At 38.9% G+C, this 26,311-nt stretch overlaps 3 protein-coding genes across 9 annotated transcripts; 2 read left to right on the top strand and 1 right to left on the bottom strand.

The window, feature by feature from the left end:
• Positions 1–471: 471 nt before the first annotated feature.
• On the top strand, positions 472–4,240 carry LOC115743015. Of its 2 annotated transcripts, none has more exons than XM_030677593.2 (2): positions 472–750; positions 1,919–4,240. In XM_030677593.2, exon 2 carries the CDS (start codon positions 1,950–1,952, stop codon positions 3,915–3,917), a length of 1,968 nt encoding a protein of 655 aa, XP_030533453.2. In that variant the 5' UTR covers positions 472–750; positions 1,919–1,949; the 3' UTR covers positions 3,918–4,240. The 2 variants fall into 2 exon arrangements, with proteins under 2 accessions (XP_030533453.2, XP_030533464.2); XM_030677604.2 differs by having other exon boundaries at positions 1,904–4,240.
• A 690-nt stretch (positions 4,241–4,930) lies between these two features.
• On the bottom strand, positions 4,931–7,126 carry LOC115743022 (uncharacterized protein At3g61260). The gene is made up of 6 exons (XM_030677615.2): positions 6,637–7,126; positions 6,250–6,338; positions 5,723–5,992; positions 5,506–5,632; positions 5,331–5,412; positions 4,931–5,241 (listed from the first exon to the last, which is right to left on the bottom strand). Exons 1-6 carry the CDS (start codon positions 6,660–6,662, stop codon positions 5,053–5,055), a joined length of 783 nt encoding a protein of 260 aa, XP_030533475.2. The 5' UTR covers positions 6,663–7,126; the 3' UTR covers positions 4,931–5,052.
• Positions 7,127–8,058: 932 nt separating this feature from the next.
• LOC115741312 (DNA annealing helicase and endonuclease ZRANB3) lies at positions 8,059–24,718 on the top strand. Of its 6 annotated transcripts, none has more exons than XM_030675211.2 (25): positions 8,059–8,469; positions 9,041–9,400; positions 9,641–9,770; positions 10,489–10,664; positions 11,432–11,505; positions 11,657–11,692; positions 11,778–11,868; positions 12,209–12,268; positions 12,862–13,030; positions 13,649–13,836; positions 14,727–14,828; positions 15,075–15,185; positions 15,781–15,846; positions 15,936–16,034; positions 17,633–17,728; positions 17,979–18,083; positions 18,773–18,871; positions 19,874–20,170; positions 20,313–20,500; positions 20,565–20,667; positions 20,834–20,979; positions 21,143–21,222; positions 21,858–22,033; positions 24,003–24,146; positions 24,238–24,718. In XM_030675211.2, exons 1-24 carry the CDS (start codon positions 8,098–8,100, stop codon positions 24,081–24,083), a joined length of 3,405 nt encoding a protein of 1,134 aa, XP_030531071.1. In that variant the 5' UTR covers positions 8,059–8,097; the 3' UTR covers positions 24,084–24,146; positions 24,238–24,718. The 6 variants fall into 6 exon arrangements, with proteins under 6 accessions (XP_030531071.1, XP_030531062.1, XP_030531044.1 ...); XM_030675202.2 differs by having other exon boundaries at positions 10,474–10,664; positions 24,009–24,146; XM_030675184.2 differs by having other exon boundaries at positions 10,474–10,664; positions 24,300–24,718.
• Positions 24,719–26,311: the final 1,593 nt, after the last annotated feature.

Here is a 26,311-nt window from a genome sequence, read left to right as displayed (position 1 = left end):
AAATTGTCATGATCATTTAAGATCATATTTTTTTATCTCAAATAAGGGCAGCTCTTATTTGAAATTGTCCCCATCTTTTTCGAATTAGCTAGAATTCTTTGCCTTCTTTCTCGTCGTATGAAGAATCCGATGAGATTTGTGCTGCTTCTCATGTGTGGAAATTCATTAGATGATGATGTTGTTTTTTCTTGGGTGCACCTAGATAGGTTTGGCCTGAGAAAGTGGCCGTTTTTCGAGTTATCTAGAATTCTTTGCCTTCTTTCTCGTCGTTCCTTTTGGAATTTTTCACGCACAGGATATGTGCGCACGTTTACCGGACGTCAAAAAGTCAACGGTGATTTGGCAGAGACTGTCCTCCAGTCCAGGAGAACTGCCCTCCCTCCCTCCCTCCCTCCCTCTCTCTCTCTCTCTCTCTCTAATAAAGGAAGGACTGAACTGTACAAAATCAAATGCCCGTGCGGGGGTCATCTATTTCCACGCTTCGGCAACCACCGCGGAATCATAGAATGTTCTCTCTCTCTTTCCCCACCCCTTTTTAGCGAAAGTATGGCGATGAGTCCCCATCTTTTTCTGGGGAGCCATCATTAACGAACGCGCATTCTCACCAAGCCACAACCACCCTCCTTACCTAAACAAGAACGGCCTCTCACCTGCCCCACCGCCACCTCCCCCGAAAGCCTCAAAGATTCCTCCTTTCTTCTCTTTTCTTGCTCCTCTGCCTCGTCTCTGAATCTTCGCGCCGCGCCTGAGGTACCCTTCTCAGCATTCAATCTGGGTAGATTAGATTGACGGTGATTGTCTTTTCTTGTCTGGAATACGATTCTGGGGTTGAACTTTCGACCCTCTCTAGCCGTTTCTTGATCTTCGTCTCTGATTTGCGGATTGATCTCGTTGTTGGTAGGCGAGGATGTTGTTCTTTCGTGGGTGCACGTAGATAGCTTTGGCCTGAGAAAGTTGCTGTTTTTTGACTTGTGATTGTATTGGCTAAAGTTCTTTGCCTTCTTTCTCGTCGTCTGAAGAATCCTATGAGATTAGTGCAGCTTCTCGTGTGTGGAATTTCATTCGATGATCATGGTATGAGTGAATCGTGAGGAAATTACTGTTTTTATGATTTTTACTCTGTTCTCCGGGCTGGAGAAATGCGGTGAACTCGAAAGATGATGTTCTTTATGATCAAATCTCGTCGGATAAGATTATATAATGAGTCTCTAGTTCTGCTTGGTTTGTGGGAAAATTGTTAATGACTTTGGATTTAGGGATTCTTTGTTCCTTCTTTTATTCTATTATGGCTGTTGTCAGCTTTGAAGCTTGTGCTCGAAATCTTAATAGTGTTTACTCTCCCTAGTGACTAGTGAGTAGGGACAATAGCCTCAATCAAGCAAATCTGCCTGAAATCTGATGTATTTCTTGGAAACACATTCCAACCAAGGGCAATATAGGAGGATGGAGCTGCTCTGCTATTATCTCTCTGAAAGATTGAAAGAGATATAGGTCTTTAGCAAGTGATCCTTGAAATAGATCCTTCTGAAAGATTGAAAGAGACCCAGCATTTCTAGAGAATAAGTGGTGGGCTTCATTTGAGTCCTCTTTTCCTCTTTCCCATGCCATCTTTCTGTTGCCTTTAGGCTATGGAAGGTGAAGATATTTCAACTGTAGCACGTCTTTTTTTTTTTAAACATCGTGTCTGCCGGTAGTATTATGTTTGGTTGTGTACTTATGTTTGGGATTCATTTCTATGGCACTTTGACAACTCTAATTTGGAACTTACAGGCAGCCATTGTCGTTCACAAATCTGTCTGAACTATCTTGAACTTGGACTGTATCATACTCTAGCAAATGACCTTTACTTACTGCATTTCCCATTTCCTCATGCACTGATTTTACTAGCACCCACTGTTTGCGGCCTTTTATACTACAGATTGGCAGTTGGATATACTATTCTTCTGAGAATGGACGGGGAAATGCATGATGAGGCAATGATCCCACAGAAAGTCGAATCTCTACATGGTCAGCTGAGAAGAAACTCTACTGGAATAATGGCTGCCCCAAATCTTCAACCACCGATTCTTTCGCGTTATCTAAGAGCCTCGATGGGATCCTGCCACGATTTGTGCAAATATGGAAGGAAACATAATTCTGAGGCAACGGCTAATTTCCTGAGGTCAAGGAGAAAAGCTGCCATTTCTAGGGATCGCCACAACCACGAAAAGACGAGTGCTCTGGAGGGAAATGAGAAATCTTTTGTCAATGTTGACGAATCTCCTAAGTCCGTCATTGTGAAGACAGATGATTCCTGGTCAACTCAAGACGGAGATGTTGTTGTGAAGAAGGCTGCCATTTCTGGGGATGGCTATGACCAGGATAAGAGTAGTGCTTTGTTGGAGGGGAATGAGAAATCATTAGTCAATGTTGATGAATCTCCTAAGTCCATCATTGTGAAGACAGATGATGCCTTGTCAACTCAAGACGGAGATGTCGTTTTCAAGAAGGCTGCTAATTCGGGGGATCAGTATGAGCAGGATAAGACCAGTGCTTCATTGGAGGGAAAGGAGAAATCATTAGTCAATGTTGATGAATATCCTGAGTCCGTCATTGTGAAGACAGACGATTCTTTATCAACTCCAGACAGAGATGTCTTCTTTCAACAGCCAGAGGATCCAGATGTCACTGGAGATTTTGCTGCTGACTTGAAGGAAAACTCTGTCCGTCCAAGTCCATCTGCTCATGCTAAAGAGGTAACAGGTGATAAAGTACACAACAAAACTGGAGGGGCACTTTCAGTGGCCGCTCCCAATAATTCAGGCAGGAGAAAAAGCCAGAAATTCAGAAGCACTAAAGCAACAAGGGTCTCTGTGAATGAGAAGGAAAAGATCTTGCCAAGTACGGCGTCCATTGCCCTCAGAGGTACTAAAGCAACAAGGGTCTCTCTGAATGAGAAGGGAAAGATCTTGCCAAGTACGGTGTCCATTGTCCCTGAACATTATAGCAGAAGAGGCTCAAATAGGGATGTGAGAAACTATATGCACGCCAAATTAGCTTCCAATCAGAAAAACTGCAGTAGCAGTAAACCTGAGCCTAAGCTTTCCAATTGCAAGGATAAATCTGAAAAGACTTCAGATTTTGCAGTGGCAAATGTTGGAAGTAAAATGGCAGGAGCCGCTGAGAATAGCCTCCATACTTTAGATGAGGATCCTAAGGCAGAGAAAGAAAGAAGATCGAATGGAAAGATTGCCCCTCAACTTCCGCCATCATCAGGGATGAAAAAATTAAGACGCACTGTAAATGCATGTGGTTCGGCCAAATTACCTCCATACTCTGATAAGAAAAACACAAGAAGAATCGGAAGACATGTTAATCAATCTTTGTCATCTTCATCCTTGATCTCAACACCATTTCTGCCAGCATCAAAGTCTACCAATGGTGATACTTCATCTGAGCATGAGGCAGCTGAAAAGGGGAATCCAGAGGCCCGTTCAAACACAAATAGGCCCAAGAGGAGGGTCAGCACAGGTAGCTCTGAAGACAAAAGTTGCCAGCCTCAAAATCTATCCTTTAGGAAAGGGAAGGTGGTAGAACCTCGACTTGAGAACGTTCCTCCAAGGAAACTCAGGTTTCGACGGCCAAGACTACTTGGCGAGTGCCAACTTAGTAAGGGTGATGCTGGAAAAAAAATCTTTAGGAGAAAAGACATTGATTCTGCAGAGTCTAAGAGTATCAAATCTGAGAAAATTGTCTTGAAGCACCGACAAGTGGAGAAAAGAGAGAATGCACGAAGTTTGTTTAATAATGTGATTGAAGAAACAGCTAGTAAGCTTGTCGAGACAAGGAAGAGTAAGGTCAAAGCGTTGGTTGGTGCTTTTGAAACTGTGATCTCCCTTCAAGATACCAAACCAAAGGCCACAGTCACTGCATGTTGAACTGTTCAGGGTTTGTTTAGGTTTTAGTTCTATGGTTTTATTGTACATAGTGATCTAAAGATAACTTCCGTTGTTCTTGTGGCATGCGAACTATATCTCAAGACTGGCTCATTGGGCTGAGAAAGTGTCTGGTGTGAATTCTGTGGTTTTGACGTCTGTTGTTGATCAGGTTGTTGTGTGTATAGAAAGAATGCAACTTGATTGGAGTTTTAACATCATTGTTTTTGCACTCTATATACCTCTTGTTTGTATATTCATGTAACTCTATTGGTCTGTGGTTTGGTTTGCAATGGAGGAAATATAATAATGCGCACGCACTTGCTCATATGATGACCGGGGTCTTTTTTGGGAGCTGCAGAATAATGGGTCCATCTTCGGTAATCCTCATGTGATTTTGACTGTACTGTTGTGCTTGTCACAAGTTATTCACATAGCATGATGCTGCTAGTTGGCTTTTTTGAGTTATGAAAGACTCTGCCTGTAGTGACAGAGCAGCCGTCAGAGTGATGACCAATTCAAGGATATTCACTATGTCGACGTTATTTGTGGGGCGGTGACCTACTTATCTCTGCTTGTTCAAATCTTTTGTGAGTGAGCTTAGAGGAGGAAACTTTATTTCACCATGGTCCTCCTCCAGAAGGCCCATCTGTCACGTCTTTTGTGCACATATTGTCAGGTTTCGGCTGCTAGCTAACAATTTCTAGCTGAGTTTAACCAAGATTTTGGTGTTAACAGAACTTCATTTGTTCTGCTTCTCTGATTGAATCCAGGATACTCAAACACCTTGTATAATAAGGCTGCACCACATATTGATGAGAAGTTGCTTACTTTGCTCACCAGCAGAAATACTACTGCCAGCTTAAATATCTGATGATTCCTCCATCTTTCATCTCGCCGTTGTTGAATGTCTGCTGAGATTATCTTGTGATTATAACATAGTTGATGGCTGTTTGCCATAGAAGCAGCAGCAGTGCCAGCAGTGGCCTAATGGGCACATGATTCGTTCTTTTGCAGATTTACTATTCTGCATTAGAGTTCAAACTTTGTAGAATACAATTGAGACTACCAACCAATACGTGAAGGACTGGCTTATAATCAATCCACAAGTGAATCTTGTTGTGCATATTAAGAGGACTTAGAAGCAGAAACATGTGACAGGAGCTTCTCCTGATCTGATCCTCTTTGCCTTCTCCTTAACTCGAGATTCTTCAGTTCTTCTTTTCTCCTCTGCTTGTGCCCTTGCTTCGCGTGTGATCTGATCAATTCTTGCTACCTTATATTGGTAATGCTGTTGATTTCTTGACCTTCTCTGCTCGAGCTCATTCTGCAATTTGCGATAACATCGTTGTTAGGGCTTCGACACTATCTCCCTTCATTAATTTGAGAATATCACAGCTTGAGATGTCGCCGTACCCTTTTCCTTTCGAAAGAACGTTTGGCTCTTGTTTTCTTCTCATTCTCCCATGCAAAAATGCTGGACTTCATATTCTCATGCCTGGAGTTTGAGATGGTTATGGAACTAGCGGAGCGCTGTGTTTGCTGAGCAACTGGAAGTTTTACGTTTTCTTGGAGGGTTGAATAAGCTTACCGCTTCCTGATCATTTCAATCTGAGCTCTCTCCCAGGCATCTGCTTTAGCTACCTTTCTACTATGTTTTGATGGATTCTCCTTCGGTTTCGGAGTAATGGAAGTAGATGGCATCTTTCTCTCGGAAGCTTCCCATGGTACATTAGTTTTAGTCCCTTGAAATACTAATATCAACCGTGAAGAGAATGTGGAAATGGTTTTGGGAGAATTAATCTTACCTTCTGCTTCCACGTTTGAAGATTGCCTGGTTACTTTCCCGGCAGTTGTTGGTCCCGTCTTGATGTCGACCTTGTTGCTCTTAATCTTACTTCGGGAGGACGCAAAGTCGTCTCTTGTCTTTGCTCGCTTTCCTACCTCAGTTTCTTCAAGGGAGCATATGGCAAATGCAGCGGCTGCGACTGCACTTGCATACTCGCTGTCTCCATAGTCATAATCCCAACTCATTGGGCCGGAAAACTGCCTGGTGAACCGGTTCTGTGTCTTCTGATCTGCAAAAAATCCCATGATGCGCAGCATTTGGTCCTAAATGACTAATTCATTGCTCATAATGTTGCTAGAAGTAATATAAACTGTAGGTTTATGTGGGTTTCAATCTTTCTTCTGATTATCGTAGTTCCTTTGTAAGATGCCAATTAATATGAGAACCATTTTGGTGTCAAACCTTGGCAGCGTACTAAATAGTTTCTTTTCTGGTCCGAACGATGTGCATGTAATTATGGACTGCTTATGTAAAAGACATGATTACCTCCTTTCGAAGAATCCGTTTGTTGCTGCACCACGCTAGTTTGTCTGCTCCCGCTGAACTCTTCCTGCTTTGGGCCCGAAAACCTTTCTCTGCAAGGCAGTTAGTCTGCTAATGGACAAGCACAATGACAGCGAAAACTACGTTTGATGCGGATGCTTAACATAAGCCACTACTTAACATTTTTTCCTTTCCATCGTCAAAGGAGCTCGATGTACTATAATTGATCTCTGCTATGAAATTTTTTATAGAACTCGGGTGATAGTTCTCTTGCCATTTAATTGCAGCAAGGGGAAGAAACTTCAGCTCAACAGAGGAAACGATAAAAGCGTGTATGTTCGCAAAGGTCTAGCGCCAAATGATGAGATACAAGATCTGGTGATTCAGTACCTTCTCTGCTTGATTAGATTCTCCATCCTCTGAAATCCCTGGCGGCAACTGCCGTCTGCCTACTTGGCAATGCTTGTTTGTTTTTGTAGCATGTGAACAGAAGCCAATGAAGCAAAGTCTTGTGTTCTTTTTGTGCAGATGCAAGCAAAGTATCTCTCTCTCTGATAGGCAACTTTTTCCTACAGCCATGTCTTTGATATTCAGAGAAGATAAAGTGGTCCTTTTGGCACCTCTGGGGACGGCCAGGAAGAAGGGATCGGGCGATGCGAAGTGTGCGATCGGAACCTTTGAAGTGGATCCTCAAGACATTCTCCTTTTTCCACATGAGTGGATTGAAGAATAACATCTAACTTTCAGTGAGACCCAAGAAGCTGGCAGATGTATAGATTCTTTGTCCTGTGGAAGCAGATTTGAGAGACATTGTCTTTCCCTTGAAGCCCAGAATCTAACCAGACTGGTGCAGCTTTTCCTTTTCTGGGCTTTGGTAGTGACTTGTCAGAGGTTGTCTCCTTCACTGGGATGCTTTGTTTTTTCTTGTTCAACAATCAACCTGAAGCAATGCAATCTCTCTTGTCGTTAAGTCTTTTTCCAGTCTTCTTTGTGCTGCTATACATGTCACAATTGATTTTACTATTTGCATAGAAAGTGACTTTTAATCTATCTGGTGATTAAGCTGTAAAATAATTTTTTTTATGAAGTTAATTTCCATTTATTCTAAATTTTTTATATGAGACAATCGCTATCGAAGCCTCAAACTATTCTTGATAAAATTACATGCGTTACATGCGTGGGGACCACGAACAAGACTAACTTGACTTCATTAAGATTAGTGTGAGATGGAGTACGGTTCATTAAAATCTAAGGTTCAGAGCATGAGCGCATGGAAATTCCGTTTTGATATAAGAATTTTGCCGCTTCATGATTTTTTTTTCCTCTCCAATTAGCATAATTGGTCTCCACTCTTCAAAAGTCCATAATACCCTTTAAAAAATTCATTATCCCATTACCTATTCTTCGGAGGATAAAAATTGATAAATTTCGTTACTCCGTCATATACTTTTTTGGGATAAATATGTCAAGCAATTAGATTTTTCGATTTGACTGCTTAAACCTCATAAATTGTTCTTTCGAAGTATAACTCACATTCAATCAATATTTCGTTCATTTCGAGAATATGAATTTTAATGTGATTAATTTTTTTGGTCAAATATTGTGATTAAATGATTATATATCTTTTGTTAAAAAGTTATATTTCAGATAGAAAATAAATTGGGCACCCCGTGAACTGAGAAAGGGACAAGGGGGTGACAACGGGCCATGTCAGGTTGGTCTTGGCCCGTCCTGGGTCGGCCTCGGCCCATCATGGGTCAGCCCGTGGCCCGTCCAGTGCACAACGAGCTTCTTGATTAACCCGCCAATAACTTCAAATCTCTGTCTCTCTCTCTCTCGAGTTTGTCAGTCATGGAGATGGAGGAAGAAGAGATCACAGAAGAGCAACGATTGCGAGCCGAAGCGAACCGATTAGCTGCTCTAGCGAAGAGGAAGGCGGTCGCAGGCTCCTCGATCAACCCGCAGCAGTACCCGCACGGCCACTGGACGCTCTTCAAGTGTAGGAAGTTGAGCCCCGCCACGACGATCGCAAAACAGGCGAAGCCATTTGACAATGTGGCCGGGGCTAGGGCACCATCGGGCGAGGCCGTTGCCGAGAAGTTCATGGTCCGGCTCGAGATATGCTCGCCGGACTCGTTCTCGGCGACTCCTCTGCCGCTGCTGGGGTTTACTTATCCGGGAGAGGACGAGTCCATGCGGAGATTGGTGGATTGCTTAGCTGGCGTAAGTTCCTTGGTTATTATTAGCGGGAGAAGGAAATGGAGCTGATTCTCCAGTGCATTTGTCGTTCTGGGTCTTTGTTAGAAATGGATAAGATAATTTCATGCTTCCATTTTTCAGATATAGTTCGTCGAAGTTGATGAAATTGTTCGGTGAGGCGGTTTAATAATTGGAAGCGACTATTTGGGATGTCATTGTGTAATGGCATGTTGAAAAATGAACAAGTGCGTCCGACAATTGTTTTACAAGTGTGATCTAGAGGAGCTGTTGGTTATTGGTTTTGTAAAGAGCTAACTAAATTTTCATGTGCAAGTCGCACTTATTAATATTTTACTGCATGGAGGGATCATTTTTCACGACAATCTATAAAATGTGGCATGATTTCATTTCCTTGGGTACTTACTAAACAGTAAAACAGCTTCCATGTCGATGGATGCATGTCTGAAGTTAGCTTTTAGAGTAGATGATCTTGCACAAGGAAAATGTACTATTCTTTGAATAAAGAGAAAAGTTTGCTGTCAAAAGTTCAATGATACTGTGCCGTATGTATCTTCCAAATTTGGCTTTGGTGTAGGTGATGCCATCACACTTTACCCAAAACCTTGCTGGTGGAAAAGCTTGTGTGTATAAGCTGAGGGATTATGATGCAGTGATAAGATGTTTAAAGAGCTTCAAGAGTATAGTAATCGAGGAGATTCCTTGGGGAACATTTAATGTCATTGAGAAACTTTCACATTCTTTCATCGTGGGGCAATGGATACCTTGCAGACCTGAGCATTTGCCTGATGAGAAGGTTGATGAATTGATTGGGAAGTTACCCAGGAAAATCTTGGATACACTTTTGCCATTTCAAGTCGATGGAGTAAAATTTGGTCTACGAAGGGGTGGACGTTGTCTTATTGCGGATGAAATGGGTCTTGGGAAAACACTTCAGGTTATTTGCTTTAGCCGATTTGCTTTGGTATCATTTCCTAACTCAAACTGGAAATTAGAAAAGGTGTGGTTGGTGTTGGCCTGTGGCCACCCTTTAGATTGGAGAGAAAACATCTGCAAAAAAAAAAAAAAAAAAAAAAAAAAAAAACACGCACACACAATGAATTGAGTAAGCTGTCTCATATGAGTCAATTGGGCCAATTGCCCACCACTTACAATGTTTATTGTTCCTCATTCACAGGCCATTGCTATTGCAAGCTGTTTCTTGGATGAAGGTTCTATTCTTATAGTTTGCCCTGCTATTTTGCGCTTTTCTTGGGCAGAAGAACTTGAGCGGTGGTTTCCTTGTTTGCCCACTGATATCCATCTTGGTAACTGTCATGTCTAATCCCTTCACGTATGGGGCTCTTCTTACAATTTGGTTTAAATGCTTTGCTCGTCCCTTTGATTGAGATTTGGTACTTGAAATTGGTGCGTGAGATTTCTTGAATTTCAGTCAGAGATCATCCTCTTTTGGTTGTCCGGGGTGAAATTCATAGAAGGTGGGTCTTCCTTTGTAATTGCGTTCAAGCATTTGGAGAAAAAGAGAAAAGGGGAAAAGGAAAAGAGAGAAATGGTTTCAAATTGCTTATGTATTTTAGTAATAAACCATACCTTCATCCAATAGCTTAAGCTTTTAGAACAATTGGCCATAGTCCCACAAAATTGCTCATGGTATCAAAGCCGATATCTTGACTTCAAATCTTTTCTGCCTCCCATTTTCCAGGCCAAAGTCTAACTTACTCGTGAGGGTGAGTATTAAAGTATTTGAATATTAAAACACGCCTTTGTCTAATAGCTTAAATCTTTAGAGTAGTTGGTAATGGTCCCACAAAATTTTACACAAAGGAAGAGAGTCCTCTTGTGCAACTGTTGTAGTACATACTTTGAAACTGCGGAGTGCTATTTTCTGGACTCAAAGTGTAAATATCAAAATGGCAGACTAGAATCTATGGTTTCGTTGAAGAGATATGCAACTTTTCTCTTATCTCTTTGGACTTTATGCACCCTAGAATGCTAATGATATATATGAAGTTGCTATCTTCTCAGTGTTTGGTCACCTCAATAATCCTTCACACTTGCAAAAATGGCCAAAGATTGTGGTTATTTCTTACAAGATGCTTCATCACTTGCGGAGGAGTATGCTTGATCAGGAATGGTCTCTTTTGATAGTTGATGAGTCTCACCATATAAGATCATCAAAGAAATCTGCGGAACCTGAGGAGGTATGGAGTAATATTAGCTGGTAAAAATGGTGCTTCTGGTGTTTGTCAGATTGATGTTTTCAAAATTTTTTTTGGATCAACTCAAGAATGTGTGATGATTCAGTCTAATTCATTTCTTTAATTTTGTTGTGGTACTTCTTTTTTGTGAATCTCATCTCATCTCATTTTTTTTGGGAAATCTGGAATGGATCCTCTCTGGTCAGATTTTTGCATTGTGCTCAGTAATTTTCTGACTGATGCTGATGTATTTAATCCACTAATAGTCCTAGTTCCAGATTTTTTCAGTTGGTGGTGCTATTATCACCTTTTGAAGTTAAGTTTGGATAACGTCACAAATTGAGTATGAAACCAGCTAAATGGCATAAGAATGCGTTGCAATAGTCGTGACATTTTCTTTCTCTGATTTTCGATCTTTAGCTGTAAGCCAATATTAGCTTCTTCAAATAATCATCATTGACAATGTATAAGAAAAACAGATAGAAAGATCATTGCATTAGTAAGTGTATCATGAAGCTTGAGATAACCTTAAAAGGTACTGGTGAGGAGAAATTGGAAGAGACGATAACATCCACTTGTTCCATCTTTGACGCCAGTCATTCTTTCAACCGAACTTTATTTATTGCAGCATTAAAATTTTACCATGAAGAATAGCTTTTTGCTGTTGTGATCCGCTTGTGATCTGCAAATATCTTTCCTCCTACATGCTTCCCACCTTGTCTGTGGAGACTGCTTAGCATGACTCATTGTCTGTCCTTATTTATTAACAGATAAAATCAGTTCTTGATGTGGCAGCAAAGGTCAGACGTATCATTCTACTGTCAGGAACCCCTTCTTTGTCTAGGTTGTTGCTCTTTGAAACAGATGACACTATTGCCTTCATAATCTGTTGTTTCTTGTTACTCGGCCCGCCCCCTTTCTCTCCCTTTTTCTGCTACTTTGGTCTACTTTTGCTATCTGATAGCTTATTTTGGATGCATTTTAGGTGATTGTAGGCCATATGACATTTTCCATCAGATAAACATGCTCTGGTAATTGCTTTTATATTGTTTCATTTTCACTTGTTAACTTTACTTCCCATTGAGAAATTAAAGTTCTCCTTATTCTGCTCTCTAGGCCTGGTTTATTGGGAAAAGACAAGTTTGACTTTGCAAGAACTTATTGCGACGTGAAATTTGACCAAGGTTATCAAGGAAAGGTTTTTAAGGTAATTGTGGCACTCTCCGAGGTACCAGTGTCCAACATGCTACATCGTTAATTTTAATGCATGTGAACAATTATGTACTTTCATATAGTTGATTCATCATAGAAAAGTGAAAATTTTTATTTAGTGAATCAGGCTAAATATATGAGTGGTTTCTGCTTCTTGGCAGATCCACCAACCATTTACTCATTCCCTTAGGGAAGACATCCATATGGCTAAGCCTGCCTGACATAGTGCATGTCATATCTTTAACTGGAGAAGACCCTGTAATAGCTTGTTGTTTTTACAATTTCAGCTTCTTGAAATGAAAAATTGATTTGCCTGATGGGGAATTTTGTATCAGGACTACTCAAAGGGCATTCGCTTGGAGGAGCTGAACATTTTGCTAAGGCAAACAGTTATGGTGCGATCTTGCTTCTGAAATTGTTGACATGATCTGACCATTTTATTGCATTATGCGATGAGCTCTCATATTAGCTTTTGTAAAGCAATCATGTGGTAATATGTATAACATTCGAATGTCGATTGAACTGCAAAAAATGCAGATGATTTCCTCATAATGCTGTATATATCACAATGCAAGTCTCTTGGATATATTTTATGTGTCATTTCAAGTGTGGGAGTTGTTGATTATCAGCACTTCCTCTTAGTGAGTAGCTTCCTTTGTTTTTAGATCTTTTATGCACTACAATGTAGTATGAGTAACAGTAACTTGTTCTTCTTTGCTTAACTTTGGTTTACCAGAAAAATGACATTTGAGTTTTGGAACCATCTAAATATGATACAATCGTTTGCATCACAAGGCGAAGACCATAAGATTTTCTGTTGAATACCTGGGTGAATTTCAACTGATGGCTGTCCTGATACTAAGTCCATGGTGGTTGTAATGTTTCTTTTTTTAGCAAGTGTGTACTTGGCCAATTAACTTAGTCTCTGCCATCCAACTGCTCAAACAGTTGCTTTCCTGAAGGGTGTTTCTTCAATTTATTGTTTCAGATAAGACGCCTAAAGGAGCATGTCCTGGTGCACTTACCTCCCAAACGTCGGCAAATATTGAGAATTTTATTGAAGAAATCAGATATTATTTCTGCAAAGGCTGCTGTCAGAGTAGTTGATGGAGATGCACTTGATGACATTACTCTTGGCAATACAGATCAGTCTGATGGTAACTTCCACGACTTTGCATAAGCTTCCTTTCAAACTTCTACTGTAATAACATATGTATATCAGTAACTTTTTAAACGGAAGAAACTTTCAGTGTTGCATTTGTGGTTTTGTTTCTAGCCAAGTAGTGAACTAGGACAATCTCATGCTCATTATCAGGAAATGATGGTATTATAATTCTACAAGCAAATGGTGAACATACTCAAGTTTTTGCAGAACAGAGGCACACTCCCTGTGTGTTACGAAATTGCTTCGCATCCCTGTAATTTTTTTTTCTTTCACAAAATTAAGAAAAATACAATATCACTGGGCGCATTTGTAAAATCCAATAGACTGAAAGATCACTTGGAAGCCATCAATCTGCATACAGTTCCGATTGATTTTGATGAGGGGTATCAGAGTAATTTCCAAATGACAAGGGTGTATTTTCAAAATTTCACCTAAACATGGGGGTGTCAGAAAAAATTTATACCTTTGCCTGGTCAACAGGTAGCTGGTACCTTGCTAGAGTCCTGTCAAGTTTTGGGGCCAAGACCATTTCCAACACAAAACTTCATGTTTATTAATGTGGATGCACAGAGATTGCAACTGAATCTTCTTCTGTTTCTATTTCTGCCAGATTCCAATGGTCGTGACAGATTGCGCAATCTATCGTACCAAGAAGTTGGCATTGCCAAGCTCTCAGGATTCCGTGAATGGCTTTCTCTTCATCCGCTCATTGCAGCATCTGATGAGGTCGTGGACTCACCAAATTGCCATAAGATGATAGTTTTTGCCCACCATCATAGAGTTCTCGATGGGGTGCAGGTAGGCCTTCTTCAAGAGAGCATCTCTTGCAAGAATAATTTATATCAATTTAGTTGAAAAGTTTCTGTTGAATTCCACCAAGTATTTACTTGTGTAAATAAATCTGCGATGTTATGATTGAATGATTTGACTGCCTAGCTTTTTTTCATATCAAATATGGTGTTAATGAGTAATTGATGTTCTATTGGAAACAAAACCTTTTCTTGCCGTTTGAAGCTAGTTAAACATAGAATCTGAAACAATATAAATTGAGCTAGTGAGTTGCTTAAGTAGCTATCAAGCTTCAATCAGAAAGAGATTGCTTGGTCACCATGATTCTTGGCCCTAGGTATATATTCGTGAGCACACTTCATTTGTTTGGAAAGTTGCCATTTTTTTGTGTAGAAAGATCAGTCATTTGAAAAGCTTTACCAACTTCATGGAATCTATACAAAATTAATTGTTTGTATTGGCCTGGATACAATGTGACCAATGTCATATTGAGGTTTCTTATTCATCAAACTGTTTCATGAAACAAGGTGAGAAAGATGTACCAGTCAGAGTTTTTTGTTGATGTGCTATGCAAAGACAATGGGTTGTTTTATCATATCTGCTGATTAAATATGTTAACTATGAATCATATCTTGCACCATCCTTTAGTAGGTTTGTAATTCTGCACCATTTAATATATTTTGTCAAAGTGACCTCTACTACTTGCTTGTGGGGAATTGTGATTCTAAATTTAAGTTTGGTGATTTTGTGATGTGGATTTCCTCCAGTTTGAACTGCTATCATCATTATTATTATTATTATTATTATTATTATTATTATCTTTGTTGTAGAATTAGGTCCTACACAACTGTTTGGATTCTTGTCCTCATATGAAAGCTTTTTATGTTGGAATGACTCAGGATATCATATGTGAGAAAGGGATTGGATTTACTCGCATAGATGGTAATACTCTTCCCAGAGATCGACAGTCTGCAGTAATGTCATTCCAATCATCAAATCAGGTGTGTATCTTGGATGCCTTTTTTCCTAGTTCTCTTTGGTTGCGCGGTGGTGTTGTTTTTACTGTCAATGATTATTTTCCTAAATGTGTGAAGTATGGTATTTGCGTGTAGATTCTTGAGGTAATATATCCTCTTTTGTTCTTTCTATGTTAGTGGATATTTCTTCTTGTTGTTGGTCTGGAATCTTTTTAGCAAGGAAGAATTTAGAAGTTATTCATGCTGATGATTAGGTGCTTTTCTCATTAGGTTAAGATTGCGATAATTGGTATTACTGCTGGAGGTGTTGGACTTAATCTTTCATCAGCAAAGACTGTGGTGTTCCTTGAGCTGCCTCCATCTCCATCATGGATGCTTCAGGTGGAATCACATAAATTTTCTTGAAATTAATATCGAAATAGTTACTGTGTTTACGTATGGATTTTATTTGATCAGGATTGCAGTAATTGGTTTAGTGTATTCCCTGCAAGCTTAAGGTCCTTGAGCTCATGGTCTTATCCTCATCAGTCCCCTGCCTAGTAGTTGTACTCTTATGCAAAGAAGAAGAACAAAGAAACTGTTAATTGGTCCTACATTGGCTTGCTATTTCTCTAAAAGTTTGTTCACTAGTGCTTATCTATCTTGTAAAGGCATCATTACAAACCCTTTGACCATGATCTAGGCCTGTGTTACACAATTTAAAGATGGATGGATAGCTAACTTAATGGAGACACAATAAGTATGAGAAGTGTTGTTTCCACCCATCTGAAAACTCAAATGCCAACAGGTCTTAACTTTTTCATAACATGAACCAATAATATCAGTAGGCCAGAGCCCCTGAACCAGTAATATCTGTAAGGTCATCGTGATAGTTGCCATTGGATTTTAAGGATCTTACAGGCTTATATCTTTATTGTTGTTTCATTGGTTATTGTCTGAATTTTGGATGAATGAGTTTCTTTTATCGTGCCTTAAGGCTGAAGATAGAGCTCACAGGCAGGGACAAACAAATGCGGTCAATATATATTATTTTTGTGCAAAGGTGCGTGTCTTTGCTTGTGACGTGTTACTTGAAATTGTTAATTATCATCCCCAATTTTGTGGTGATTATTTTGATATTGGCTATGGCAGGATACCACGGATGATTTGCATTGGCAATATCTAAGGAAGAGCTTGTACCGTGTTTCCTCTACCACAAATGGAAAGCGCGATGCAATACTAGATATTGCGGTATCTTTTGTTGCTTCTATATTTGAACTGCCACTGGTTTTTTTGTATTTTTTTTAATTTCCACATGATTGATAATGTCTTTTTGAAATCAAAGAGAGCAGTGTCTTGCTTGCCTTGCCTTTTTTCTACTTATATTAAAGTTGGGTATTTTTATGATAATCTTATTAATGGCCCTTTAACCATGTTCTGGGACTTTGTCAAATACCTAAAATTGGACACAAAGTATTTGATGAAGTTGAAAGGCACGGTGATTGGTAGATAGCATTAATTCAATAAGAATAAATGACTATACCAAGTATCACACTATTAATAACTATCACAACCATATGGCGGTCAACAAAATGTTGATTCATCCTCTTTGGTGTTAGACTGGAACTTGATCTTAATTTAACGATGCTTCTAATGTACATTGTATTACAATTTAGAACCTTTTGGAGACTTGGATTACACCCGCCTGTATTTTTCTGGTGGAGGGATAGTTGTACTTTATGTTTTTATTGTCTAGCTCAAACTTGAGATAAGGGAGATCATGTAATGTACTACTTTTTTTAATTTTCGAGGTGGCAATTTCGCTGCATGATTTTGAAGATCGCTAATATTGAAAGCAATCAATGCCACTCCAGCCATATATAAAGCTTGTAAAGATCAGCTTCTTCTTCTTTTTTTTTTTTTTTAATTCCAGTGTTGGCCTGATGAATATCCATGAAGATGGTATTGCAGCCCATTTCTAGTTTACATGAAGCATAGTTTTCTTGGAAGGATTCGGTTTTTCTCAGTGTTTAAGTGCAAGCTCAAATGGTCAAGGGAGGTTCATTGAATCATTTACATTGACGTGTTAGAATAGTCGGCCAAGTGACTCATAAATCTAAGAAATGTCTCTGGGATGATTAGAGTGGGCTTTACATGTACTCTATCCAAACATTGAGAACCTCTTGCTCTTTAGGTTCGACAAAGGAATTTATTCTTCTGGTAAGATGGGTTCGCGTAGAGATCATATTATAGAATATAACGTGTCAGAGGAATGGTTCTTTTCTTACTGTTGGTTTGAAATCGCATCATGTGGTTTACCTGAATTTCTCTCGCAAGCTAGCGTCTTTTGACAATGCATTCTTTACAAAAAGGCGACAACATGGCCATTAACAATGCACGTTTTTGTGAATGTCTAGTGAAATTGTTCCACTATATAAGTTGATTGAAGTTAAGTTTTTATTGATTAAAATGATGATGCTTCAGACAATCAAGCATTACCATGTCCTTGAACTGTTGTTTAAATCGTTAGTTAATGGACCTTCCCCCTAGGTTTTATTCCTGTAGTGGAGTGCAATACATTGTGAATAAAACCCCTGTTCCTTCTGTCCCTTTACACCGATAAACATGCGTGAATGTGCATGTGCTTTCTTGCTTGTGTGTGGTGCTTGTTTGTCCATGTTACTTTTGTTGTTTTGTTTTTTTTGCAGTCACTGTACAGAGTCATTTGTCCATGCATTTGAAAACTATGCTTTTGTATTGTCCTGCATCTCTTATTTCCAGGCCATGCTATTTCACATTTGCTTGTTTCTGTTACTACAACAATCCCTTTTTCCTTTTCTTGGTGTCAGGTTGACAATGTTTCATATTTTGGAATTTGTGATAAAACTGATAGAAGTTATATCCAGATGTTGGAGGAAATTGCATGCAGTCAACTGTCACAGAAGGTAAATAAGTCTTGATTCTCTAGCTTAGATTGAAATTGCAAGGATACTAAAGGTTACAGAAGTTGATTTAATTGAAAAATGGCTATTGAGAACACAATTAAATCCTGTGGTCAGCTCAAGCAGTATAGGATGAGGATGAATTTGGATGCCCCCCTCCCTCCCCCATAAAAAATGACACTATTGAAAACAGAAAGAAGCTTGTAATTTTGAGAATGTAGAGGGGATAATTATGGAGATTAAACATATGCAGGAAGATCCTACAAAAACCGAAGAAGATGATGGTAAGCCTGCTCCTGCTGATCCAGTTAAAGCTGATGAGAATTGTTCCAACATAAAAAAATCTCCTCTGGTTGAGGTAAATCATTCTGTTGGCAACAGACTCTTTTTACGTCTATGTCTTCTGGTCTGTGTACTCAAAATCGGACCGGTTGAATTGCTAGGCAGAAATGATATGAGATATTGTCAGAAAAAAAATGTTTAAGGCGTTGAGCAGGAATCATTACTTATTGATCAGGAATATTTTGGAAGTGTTGATTGATATAAATTTTGTCATTATAAAAAATTTAGTACTAAAGATAGTGCTTGTTTGAATGGTAAATAGCTTCCCCAGAGATGAAGAGGTCCTACTCAGCTCTAATGTGAGCATCTTTCCAATTTGTTTGGATAAACCAGTTTAAACTGGTTCTGATCTGATTGAATGGTCCTCCTTCACCCCACCCCCAACTACAACCCCCCTCCCCCCCCAAACAAAAAAAAAAAAAACAAAAAGAGAAAACTAGGTAAACACTGGTTCAATTTGAAGGCTGGGTTGCCTAAACAGGACCAGACAATTGACTTGTTTCCCAGTCCGAATTGTGTAATTGGTGGGTCTGGTTCGGTTTTAAAATACGCTGCCCTGGGTGAGGCATTTTATAACCTGCATTTATTTATGATACAACGCATGCCTTTGCATAGAAAAGCGAATTGTGATGAGCGGATAGTTGATAAAGACTTTTGGGGCTGTCATAATTATACGGTGACACATTTTTGGAAAATGTATTACAGGAAAGTGCTTTGACAACCAGGGTTGGCAATGGCGAGTGTGCTGATGTAGTTGAAATTGATCAGAACATTGTAAATTTCATTAACTCTTTGCGGTTTGAGGTAATTTATCAGTTCTTCATTGTAGAATTCATTTCTTCCCTGATGATAGTCGTAACTTTTTTATCACATTTTGAGTGCTCTCGTCGATGCTGTGCCTGTGAGACAAACTGGCCAGATAAGCACAACTTATAATCCATCTGGGAATAGAGCAACATTTTAAAGTTAGCTGTCTCAAATTACTATTAAAATGTACCTTATTGTGCCTGTGGAACTATGAAAATCACATCCTTTTCAAGTTTTGGCCTTGTGCCTAAGTGCTGAGCAGAGATCTCAGCAACTGTTAATCACTTTTATCATGAGCTTACATAAATTCCAATTACTCCAAATTATCCTCTGATTTTACACGAGTTCATTCAGACTTCTTCTTTCCAGCAGGAATATTATTTGTTGAACATAATGATACCTTACCATGTCAATGGCTTTCAAATTTTATTTTGTTTTGGGTTGGTTAACCAGTATGGTAATGCATTATTCCATATGCAGTATGAATTGAAAGTTAGCTAGAACTCTTCCTAGAGATTTCTAGGCATGTGATTAAGCTTTTAGGTTTCCTGTGTCCTACTCCTGCACATTGATTTTGCCTTTACCCTAGTAGTAGAGGCTCTTGATCTGGGACAATCAAGTGTCTTTGGCTCCTTCAGTTTCAACTACATATTCTGTGAACCTGCTTTGTATTTTACCAAACTGGCAAGACTTAAATGTTTTCTCTTTCATTTATGAAGACTGTGGAACACATTTCTTTTTGAGTTTTCTTTTGATACCATAAGAACTACTTCAGGTAAAAGTGATTTATTTGTGGTCAAGGTGCATATATATTTTGCTTTGATTGAGGTTCTGGAAAAATCTTCTTTCTCTACTGAAACATGGTGAGCTTTACGAGTTTTGATTGAACTAGTAAGTTGAATGTATGTATCGAGCCAAAGCATGATTTCTTTTTTCTAAGCATGATTTCTTTTTTCTATTTCTGAAAGTCTGTTGGACATTTTTTTTTTTCTTGTGTAGGTTAGCCAATATACTGGGAGGATCCATTTATACACTTGCACCCCAGGAACAGATTCTAGACCAAGACCCCTTTTCCATAGTTTTCGGCCGGAGGATGTTAATTTGCAAAGTGCTCTCTCCCCTGATAATAAGTTTCTTGAAAACAGCAGGGGTTACATCCATGGTCTCCTAACATTCATAAACCAGTGGAATACACTAAGACCTATTCAACGTAGGAAGTTACTGGGAAAGCCTTTGCAACTTCCTTTAGCTATTGAGCTCTGCTACTTGAAAGAGGGGATCAACCATGACGGTTTGGTATGTCCATATAATGTAATCAAAATGAACATACTGTGAATCAATCATTTGTATTATATCCCATTTCTCTCGCTCTTCTCTTATTTGATACGACCAGATGACCTCTTCTGTTTCCTAATAATGCAATGATTCAAAATGCCAGGGATTGCTAAAAGGTAAAAGCAGAAGACGCACTACACCATTGTTTGAAATAAGCCATCCATTGCCCGAAAATGCTGTGTGGAAGAAGGTTCATCTTGTTGGCAGTTATTGCAAGAAGGATAAAGAGTACACTCAGGGGTGGACCATGATGGACGGACCACTCTGTAAACTGTGTCAGTCACCTTGCGTGTAAGTCCCAATTTATTTTCCGTTTTGCTACATCTGACTAGCTAATTGTGTATTCTACTTTCAGGGGAGAAAATGCAAAGAGACCTGAATATTTTGAGGATCTTTTCTGTAATTCTGGCTGTTATGAAGAATATCGCCTAAGAACAAGTGCTGGTTTCCTTCGTCAGGTCTAAACCTATATGCTTGTGAATACTTGAGAAAGATTCTTGTTTAATTTATTCACCTGCAGCTGGACTATTAGCTTTGCTTGGAAAACCCTGTACTTTTAATTACATTGCCTTTTCTTAGCCTTCATTTTTCCACCCTCTTAGTTGACAAATTATGATTTTTCAGGAACTTTTTCGGATAGAACGTGGTGTATGCACGAACTGCCAAATAGACTGCCATCAGCTTGTGAAATGCTTGAAACCATTATCAGTGGAAAACCGGCGGTACTATATAAAGAGACAAGCACCAAATTTGGCTTCAAGGAAAAAATTGTGAGTACCTTTATGGAATACTGTCTCTTGTTGATACTATCGAAGTGCTTAAGGTCATACACGGACATTTTCCCTTTTGTTTTGCATGCTTGAAGTCTAGTATGTCGTTGTTCTAGAGCAAAAGCTTTCAGGGGAGATAAATGTATATATCCATGTCTGGCAGGGTTGACAAATTGGTCAATGCTCCCACGGAGGGTAATGCGTGGCATGCGGATCACATTGTTCCTGTCTTTCGTGGTGGAGGTAAAAGTATTAACTGATTAAGTACTTAATATATGAACTGGCTGTTGATTTAATTTGTCACGTGATTGATAGGACCAAATTTTGTATTTCGATTTGTCAAGACATCAATTCTTGTAAAAAAGCATAACTTTTTTAGAGCTCGGTATCATTGGTGTGGCTGTGGTTGAAGAGCTCTCTGATCATTTCCTTTATCAAATTAGTCAATGGTTCTCTAATTTATATGCAAGATTGGTATTATCTCTGTGATTGGTGATTGGTAAGCTAGATTTAAAGGATAAGTATGGGTTTTACATAAAAATGATCAAGAAGGTTAATTAATAAGGAACAAAGAACTGCACTAAATAAATAAAAAGGCGCACAAGATGGCGATTGACCAGCGATGTCAATCTCGTGTCTGAGTTGGATTGGTGACGTTCCAGGCCAACGTTGACCAGCTAGTTTCTATTACTGGTCGATGATGTCGGCTGATGACAATAAGGGTTCATTGTACTCACACCCATAATTATTCAAAAGTGCGTTCCTTTGAGTTTTTCTGTTTTGGTTTGATACTCAAAATGAAACATGGTTTTTATACTAGGAAATAAAAATTGGGAGCAGAGTAGTTTTATGTAATTACAGTACAATTATTTGTGCAGGTGAATGCAGGCTAGAGAATATGAGGACACTTTGTGTAGCCTGCCATTTTGATGTTACTGCGGCCCAACGTGCTGAACGGCATGCTTCAAGAGTTGAAGGTAAAAGGCGACTCAAAGAAATCTTGAGTGGCCTAAAGAATGACTGCAACATGGGACAGACTGAGGCTAAGTCAAAGGTAAAACTATTCTCGTTTCTCTGATTTTTTCTTTACCATCAAGTTAGCTGCAAGTCTTGCCTCCATTTCTCTATGTTGATGTGGTTTTTCCTAGTCTTTGAGTAGTTGTTTGCGTGAAGTTAGACTTTTCCTTTCGGTTCAATGCACTGACTCAAAACTCTACTTGACTTCAGTGATGAAGAAAATAACGACAGGCAAGAAAATCTTGTATTTTTATCCAAATGGAGTGTAGAATTTAACTTAGTTCGAAGAATTACTCCACTTTTATTTGCTTCTAGGTTACGTTATGGAGTGATAGAGTATGTATACCCTTTGCTTGGTTAGTTAAGTTTTTCATAGATGAGAAGGTGATTTTCAATTTAAAAAGTTTGACCTATCTGTATCTGAGATTTTTCATTTGCTTGGTTGATAACGAGGTTAAGACAGTGGTTGGCTACCAAAACATAGCAAAGCTGTGTTGGCATCCATGAGAAATTTTGCTCAATATAATCTCTGGACAAAATTTTTTGGATTTTTTATTTTGAAACTGATTGTCCTTGGTCCACTTGTTAAGATGCATTGAACATGCTTTAAAAATGTGAAAGTGTAAGTTTTGCATGTTTCCATTACTGAACCATTGCACTTGGTCATTTTTCATCTAGAATTTATGATTTATATATGGTTTATCAGTCAACAGGTCATTCATTAACAAGATCGATAGATTATATTCATTCTGTTGACTCTGCAGTGTTCTTTGTAAAGTAGACATCTTATATTGTCTTTCTCCGTAAGAAAATAGAAAAATGAAACTAATAATTCTTTAATTTTAGCCCAATGTTCGATGTATTTTTGGACTCCTAATTTGTTCTCCTTGTAACTATTTTTTATATTTGAATGTAATCACTAAAATTTCAATTTTTGATATAGTCCCTGAACTTTCCTACAAAATCATATTTTACCTTCGATACTATTCATAAATTTCAAAATTACACCATTGCCCAGATTTATGAATGTCTTTTCATTTCAATCTTTTTCGTAATAAATGAAAAAATATTTCATCTTTCTATTACCTTTTTACCTTTTTGGTCTATACAAATATTATGACAGTTCCATTCAAGTAAAATTTTAGCTTGTGATCTCTATATTAGTAAAAGTAGTACCTCGTTTAAAGTTGTATCGGGTTGATGTTCCTGCTATTTTTTTTTGTCTAAGTGTCTTAATAAGGATATTTACAAAAGATGTTAATTTATCTATAGATACTCGTACTTGTCTAAATCCAAATTTTGTTCCCTTAATCGTTAGAAAACATGAAAAACAAAAGATATAAAAAAAATTTCCGTCTAAAATACTAGGAAGAAGATTTACATTATTGAAAATTTTATCAATCTAAAATGTAGAAAACAAGATTTATATTAATATAAGTACAAGAATTTATAGATAAATAAGTTCGTTTAGAGATATCCTTTTGAAATCACTTCTATTTAAATTGGAAGGGATATCAACCCGATACCTTTATAAAGGAGTTTCTACTTTTATTATTGTAGAGATCATAAGCTAAACTTTGCTTAAATGGAAGAACTATCGTCTTATTTATAAAAACCAATATTTTGTGTTGAATAAGAAAATGGTTGAAATGAGAAGATATTTTAAAAATAAGTAATAGTGTAATCATGAAAACTTGTGCATAGTTTTGAAGGACAATTTAACTTTGTGGGAAAGTTGAGGACTAGAAAAGTTCAAAGTTTAGGGATTATAGGAATATTTAAGAATAGTTCAAAGACCACATTGAACAAATGACAAAGTCCAAGATGACGTTACGTATTGGGTAAAAAGTTTAGGATTTGTTAGTGTCACTTTCCCTTAGAAAATATATTCCTTTATGTGATGGGCTAAAACCTCGCCATCTTTTTGAGTAGTTTTAGCTGTGAGTTGCTGCAGAGCATGTTATAGTGCTTCTTATAATGACCAGCGATGATTGAATTCTTTTTAGAATCAGATGCATGAGGAGACGTTAGAAGACGAACTTTTTGTCAAGGTTCCTGGAAGTGCCTACTCCTCTGAAAGACAGTGAGACATTGGGTCTCTTGTGAAGAGGGGTCATGGCCTTCAATGAAACATCTCTCCCATACAAGAGGTGAGTTTAACCAGCATGCCACAAGATATGCAGCGTCTTGAGCAGAAGTTTAATTCCATACTCTACAATTCGGTTTTCTTCCCATGAAATGAACTTGCAATTTGATTCTTCACCTTTTGATAATTTCTTGGTTTCCCACCCGTGTTCTGTCAGTGGATCCAGCAGCAAAACTGCAGTCTGTGCACAATGTATTGCTTTTCAACAAGGTTCAATGACGACAAGCACATGAAAGCAGCTGAAACATGATGATACAATTGGCGAGGACGGTATATGAGTGATGTCCGGCATATCAGTATGTATACCCTTTGTTGTAGAAGCTTTTTTGCCAAGCTTTGTGTCTTACCTGAAGATCAGACATTGCCATGAAAACACAAGGGATGTCCCAGTGGCGGTTCTGAGAATTTAAACCATCTTTTTCTTTCTAAAGTGCCATATTTCTCGCAGAAACTACATCACATCCTTCAGTCCATAACCAGATCACCTTGAAGGGTAAAAAATATTTCAAAATTAAGGCCAGTGCGAAGCATGCTAAACGTGCCAGGCATGGCGGGCCTGTGCTGGCCCATTTGCCACCCAAAGTTACCATGTTTGTTCCCTCTTGTGCACCGATCACAAGAGTTTGAAATACTTGGTTTCACAGAAAGAGTTGAATCTGAGATAAAAACGGTGGATGGAACTATTAGAGGATTATAATTGCGAGATTCTGTATAAACCTGGCAAAGCGAACAAAGTAGCGGATGCACTCGGGGCTTGTTTGATTCTGCATTTTCAAAGGATTTTGGGGTTCTAAAGTCCTTTGGCCAAATGCAAATAGTGTTTGGTTTGTTTTTTGCTCAACTTTGAGAAAATGCAATTACATTTTCAAATGCCCTTAAAGGCCTTTGGCCCAAAGTTGCTTTGGAGATATTTTGGAAAGTTTCACTTTTGGAATGCAATTAATTTTTTTTTTCTTTTATCATCTCCACCTATTGCCACTTGCTGCCGCCTATTGCCATCCGTCGACCATCGCCCGCCGTCGCCCGTTGACCATTGCCCGCTGTCGCCCGTTGACCATTGCCCGCCGTCACTCGTCGCCCACCGCCGCCCCCCATCGTTGCCACCGCTCACCACTGCCGCTTGTCGACCGCCGCTCGCTACTCACCACCACCTCTTGTCGACCGTTGCTCGTTGATCGCCGCCCGCCGCCCGTCACCCGCCGCTCACCACCGCCATTCGCCACCCGCCGTGGCCCGTCAATTATGGCCCCGTCAATCGCCACCTACGGCTCCCACCGCCGCCTGTCAACCGTCGCTTGTAGACCGTCGCCCACCGCTCACCACCGCCATCACTAGTCAACCGCCCCCACCGCTCACCGCCACTATCTTTGCCCATCGACCGCTACCCGCTGCTCACCGCCGCCTTTCAACCCTTGGCAATTGGCCAAAGCAAGTAGTTTAAAAGTTTTTTTTAAGTAGTTAAAATTCTTTTTTTTTTCAAAAAGAAAAAAATACTTTACATAGTGTATTTTTCATCAAACGACATTTACGTCAATGTTGCTTTTCAATGTATTTTTAAAATACACTTTACAAAACACTACTTGCATTTTGGAAATCCCCTTTAGCCCAAAGACATTTGCATTTTCTCAAAGACATTTCCCCAAAATTCTTTTTTTTTCAAAAAGAAAAAATACTTTACAAAGTGTATTTTTCATCAAACGACATTTACGTCAAAGTTGCTTTTCAATGTGTTTTTAAAATACACTTTACAAAACACTACTTGCATTTTGGAAATCCCCTTTGGCCCAAAGACATTTGAATTTTCTCAAAGACATTTCCCCAAAAATGAACCAAACAGGCCCTTAGTAGGAAAAATGCAAGTGGTTGTCACTAATTTGATAATGAGAGAATGGGCTCTAATTGAGGAAATAGCTAGTTTGGAATACAAACTAGAAGTCGACGAAGTGACAGGCAGAAGGACAACTCTAAGAATTGAGCCTGAAATTCTACAGAGGGTTAGAACTTTGCAACAAAAGGACCCCGAACTTGTGAAGATTAAAGAAGAAGTATGAGAAGGAAACAGACCAAATTTTCAAGTAACCGAAGACGGTATACTCAAATATCATAGACAACTTTATGTGCCAAATGATGAAGTGCTTAAACGGGACATGTTAGATGAAGCTCATCGAA

This window comes from Rhodamnia argentea, chromosome 6, assembly GCF_020921035.1.
Source record: "Rhodamnia argentea isolate NSW1041297 chromosome 6, ASM2092103v1, whole genome shotgun sequence".
Lineage (NCBI taxonomy): Eukaryota > Viridiplantae > Streptophyta > Magnoliopsida > Myrtales > Myrtaceae > Rhodamnia > Rhodamnia argentea.
The sequence above is the reverse complement of the archived record's forward strand: the minus strand, read 5'-3'. Positions and strand labels throughout refer to the sequence as shown.

Coding starts and splice junctions, on each gene's coding strand:
- LOC115743015 (XM_030677593.2), top strand. CDS start 1,950: ATGGACGGGGAAATGCATGATGAGGCAATGATCCCACAGAAAGTCGAA.
- LOC115743022 (XM_030677615.2), bottom strand. CDS start 6,662: ATGGAGAATCTAATCAAGCAGAGAAG. Junction 5,993..6,249: donor AACGGATTCTTCGAAAGGAG/GTAATCATGTCT, acceptor GATTTTTTGCAG/ATCAGAAGACACAGAACCGG. Junction 5,633..5,722: donor TTCAAACGTGGAAGCAGAAG/GTAAGATTAATT, acceptor TACCATGGGAAG/CTTCCGAGAGAAAGATGCCA.
- LOC115741312 (XM_030675167.2), top strand. CDS start 8,098: ATGGAGATGGAGGAAGAAGAGATCACAGAAGAGCAACGATTGCGAGCC. Junction 15,186..15,780: donor CTCCATCATGGATGCTTCAG/GTGGAATCACAT, acceptor TCGTGCCTTAAG/GCTGAAGATAGAGCTCACAG. Junction 18,084..18,772: donor AAAAATCTCCTCTGGTTGAG/GTAAATCATTCT, acceptor AATGTATTACAG/GAAAGTGCTTTGACAACCAG.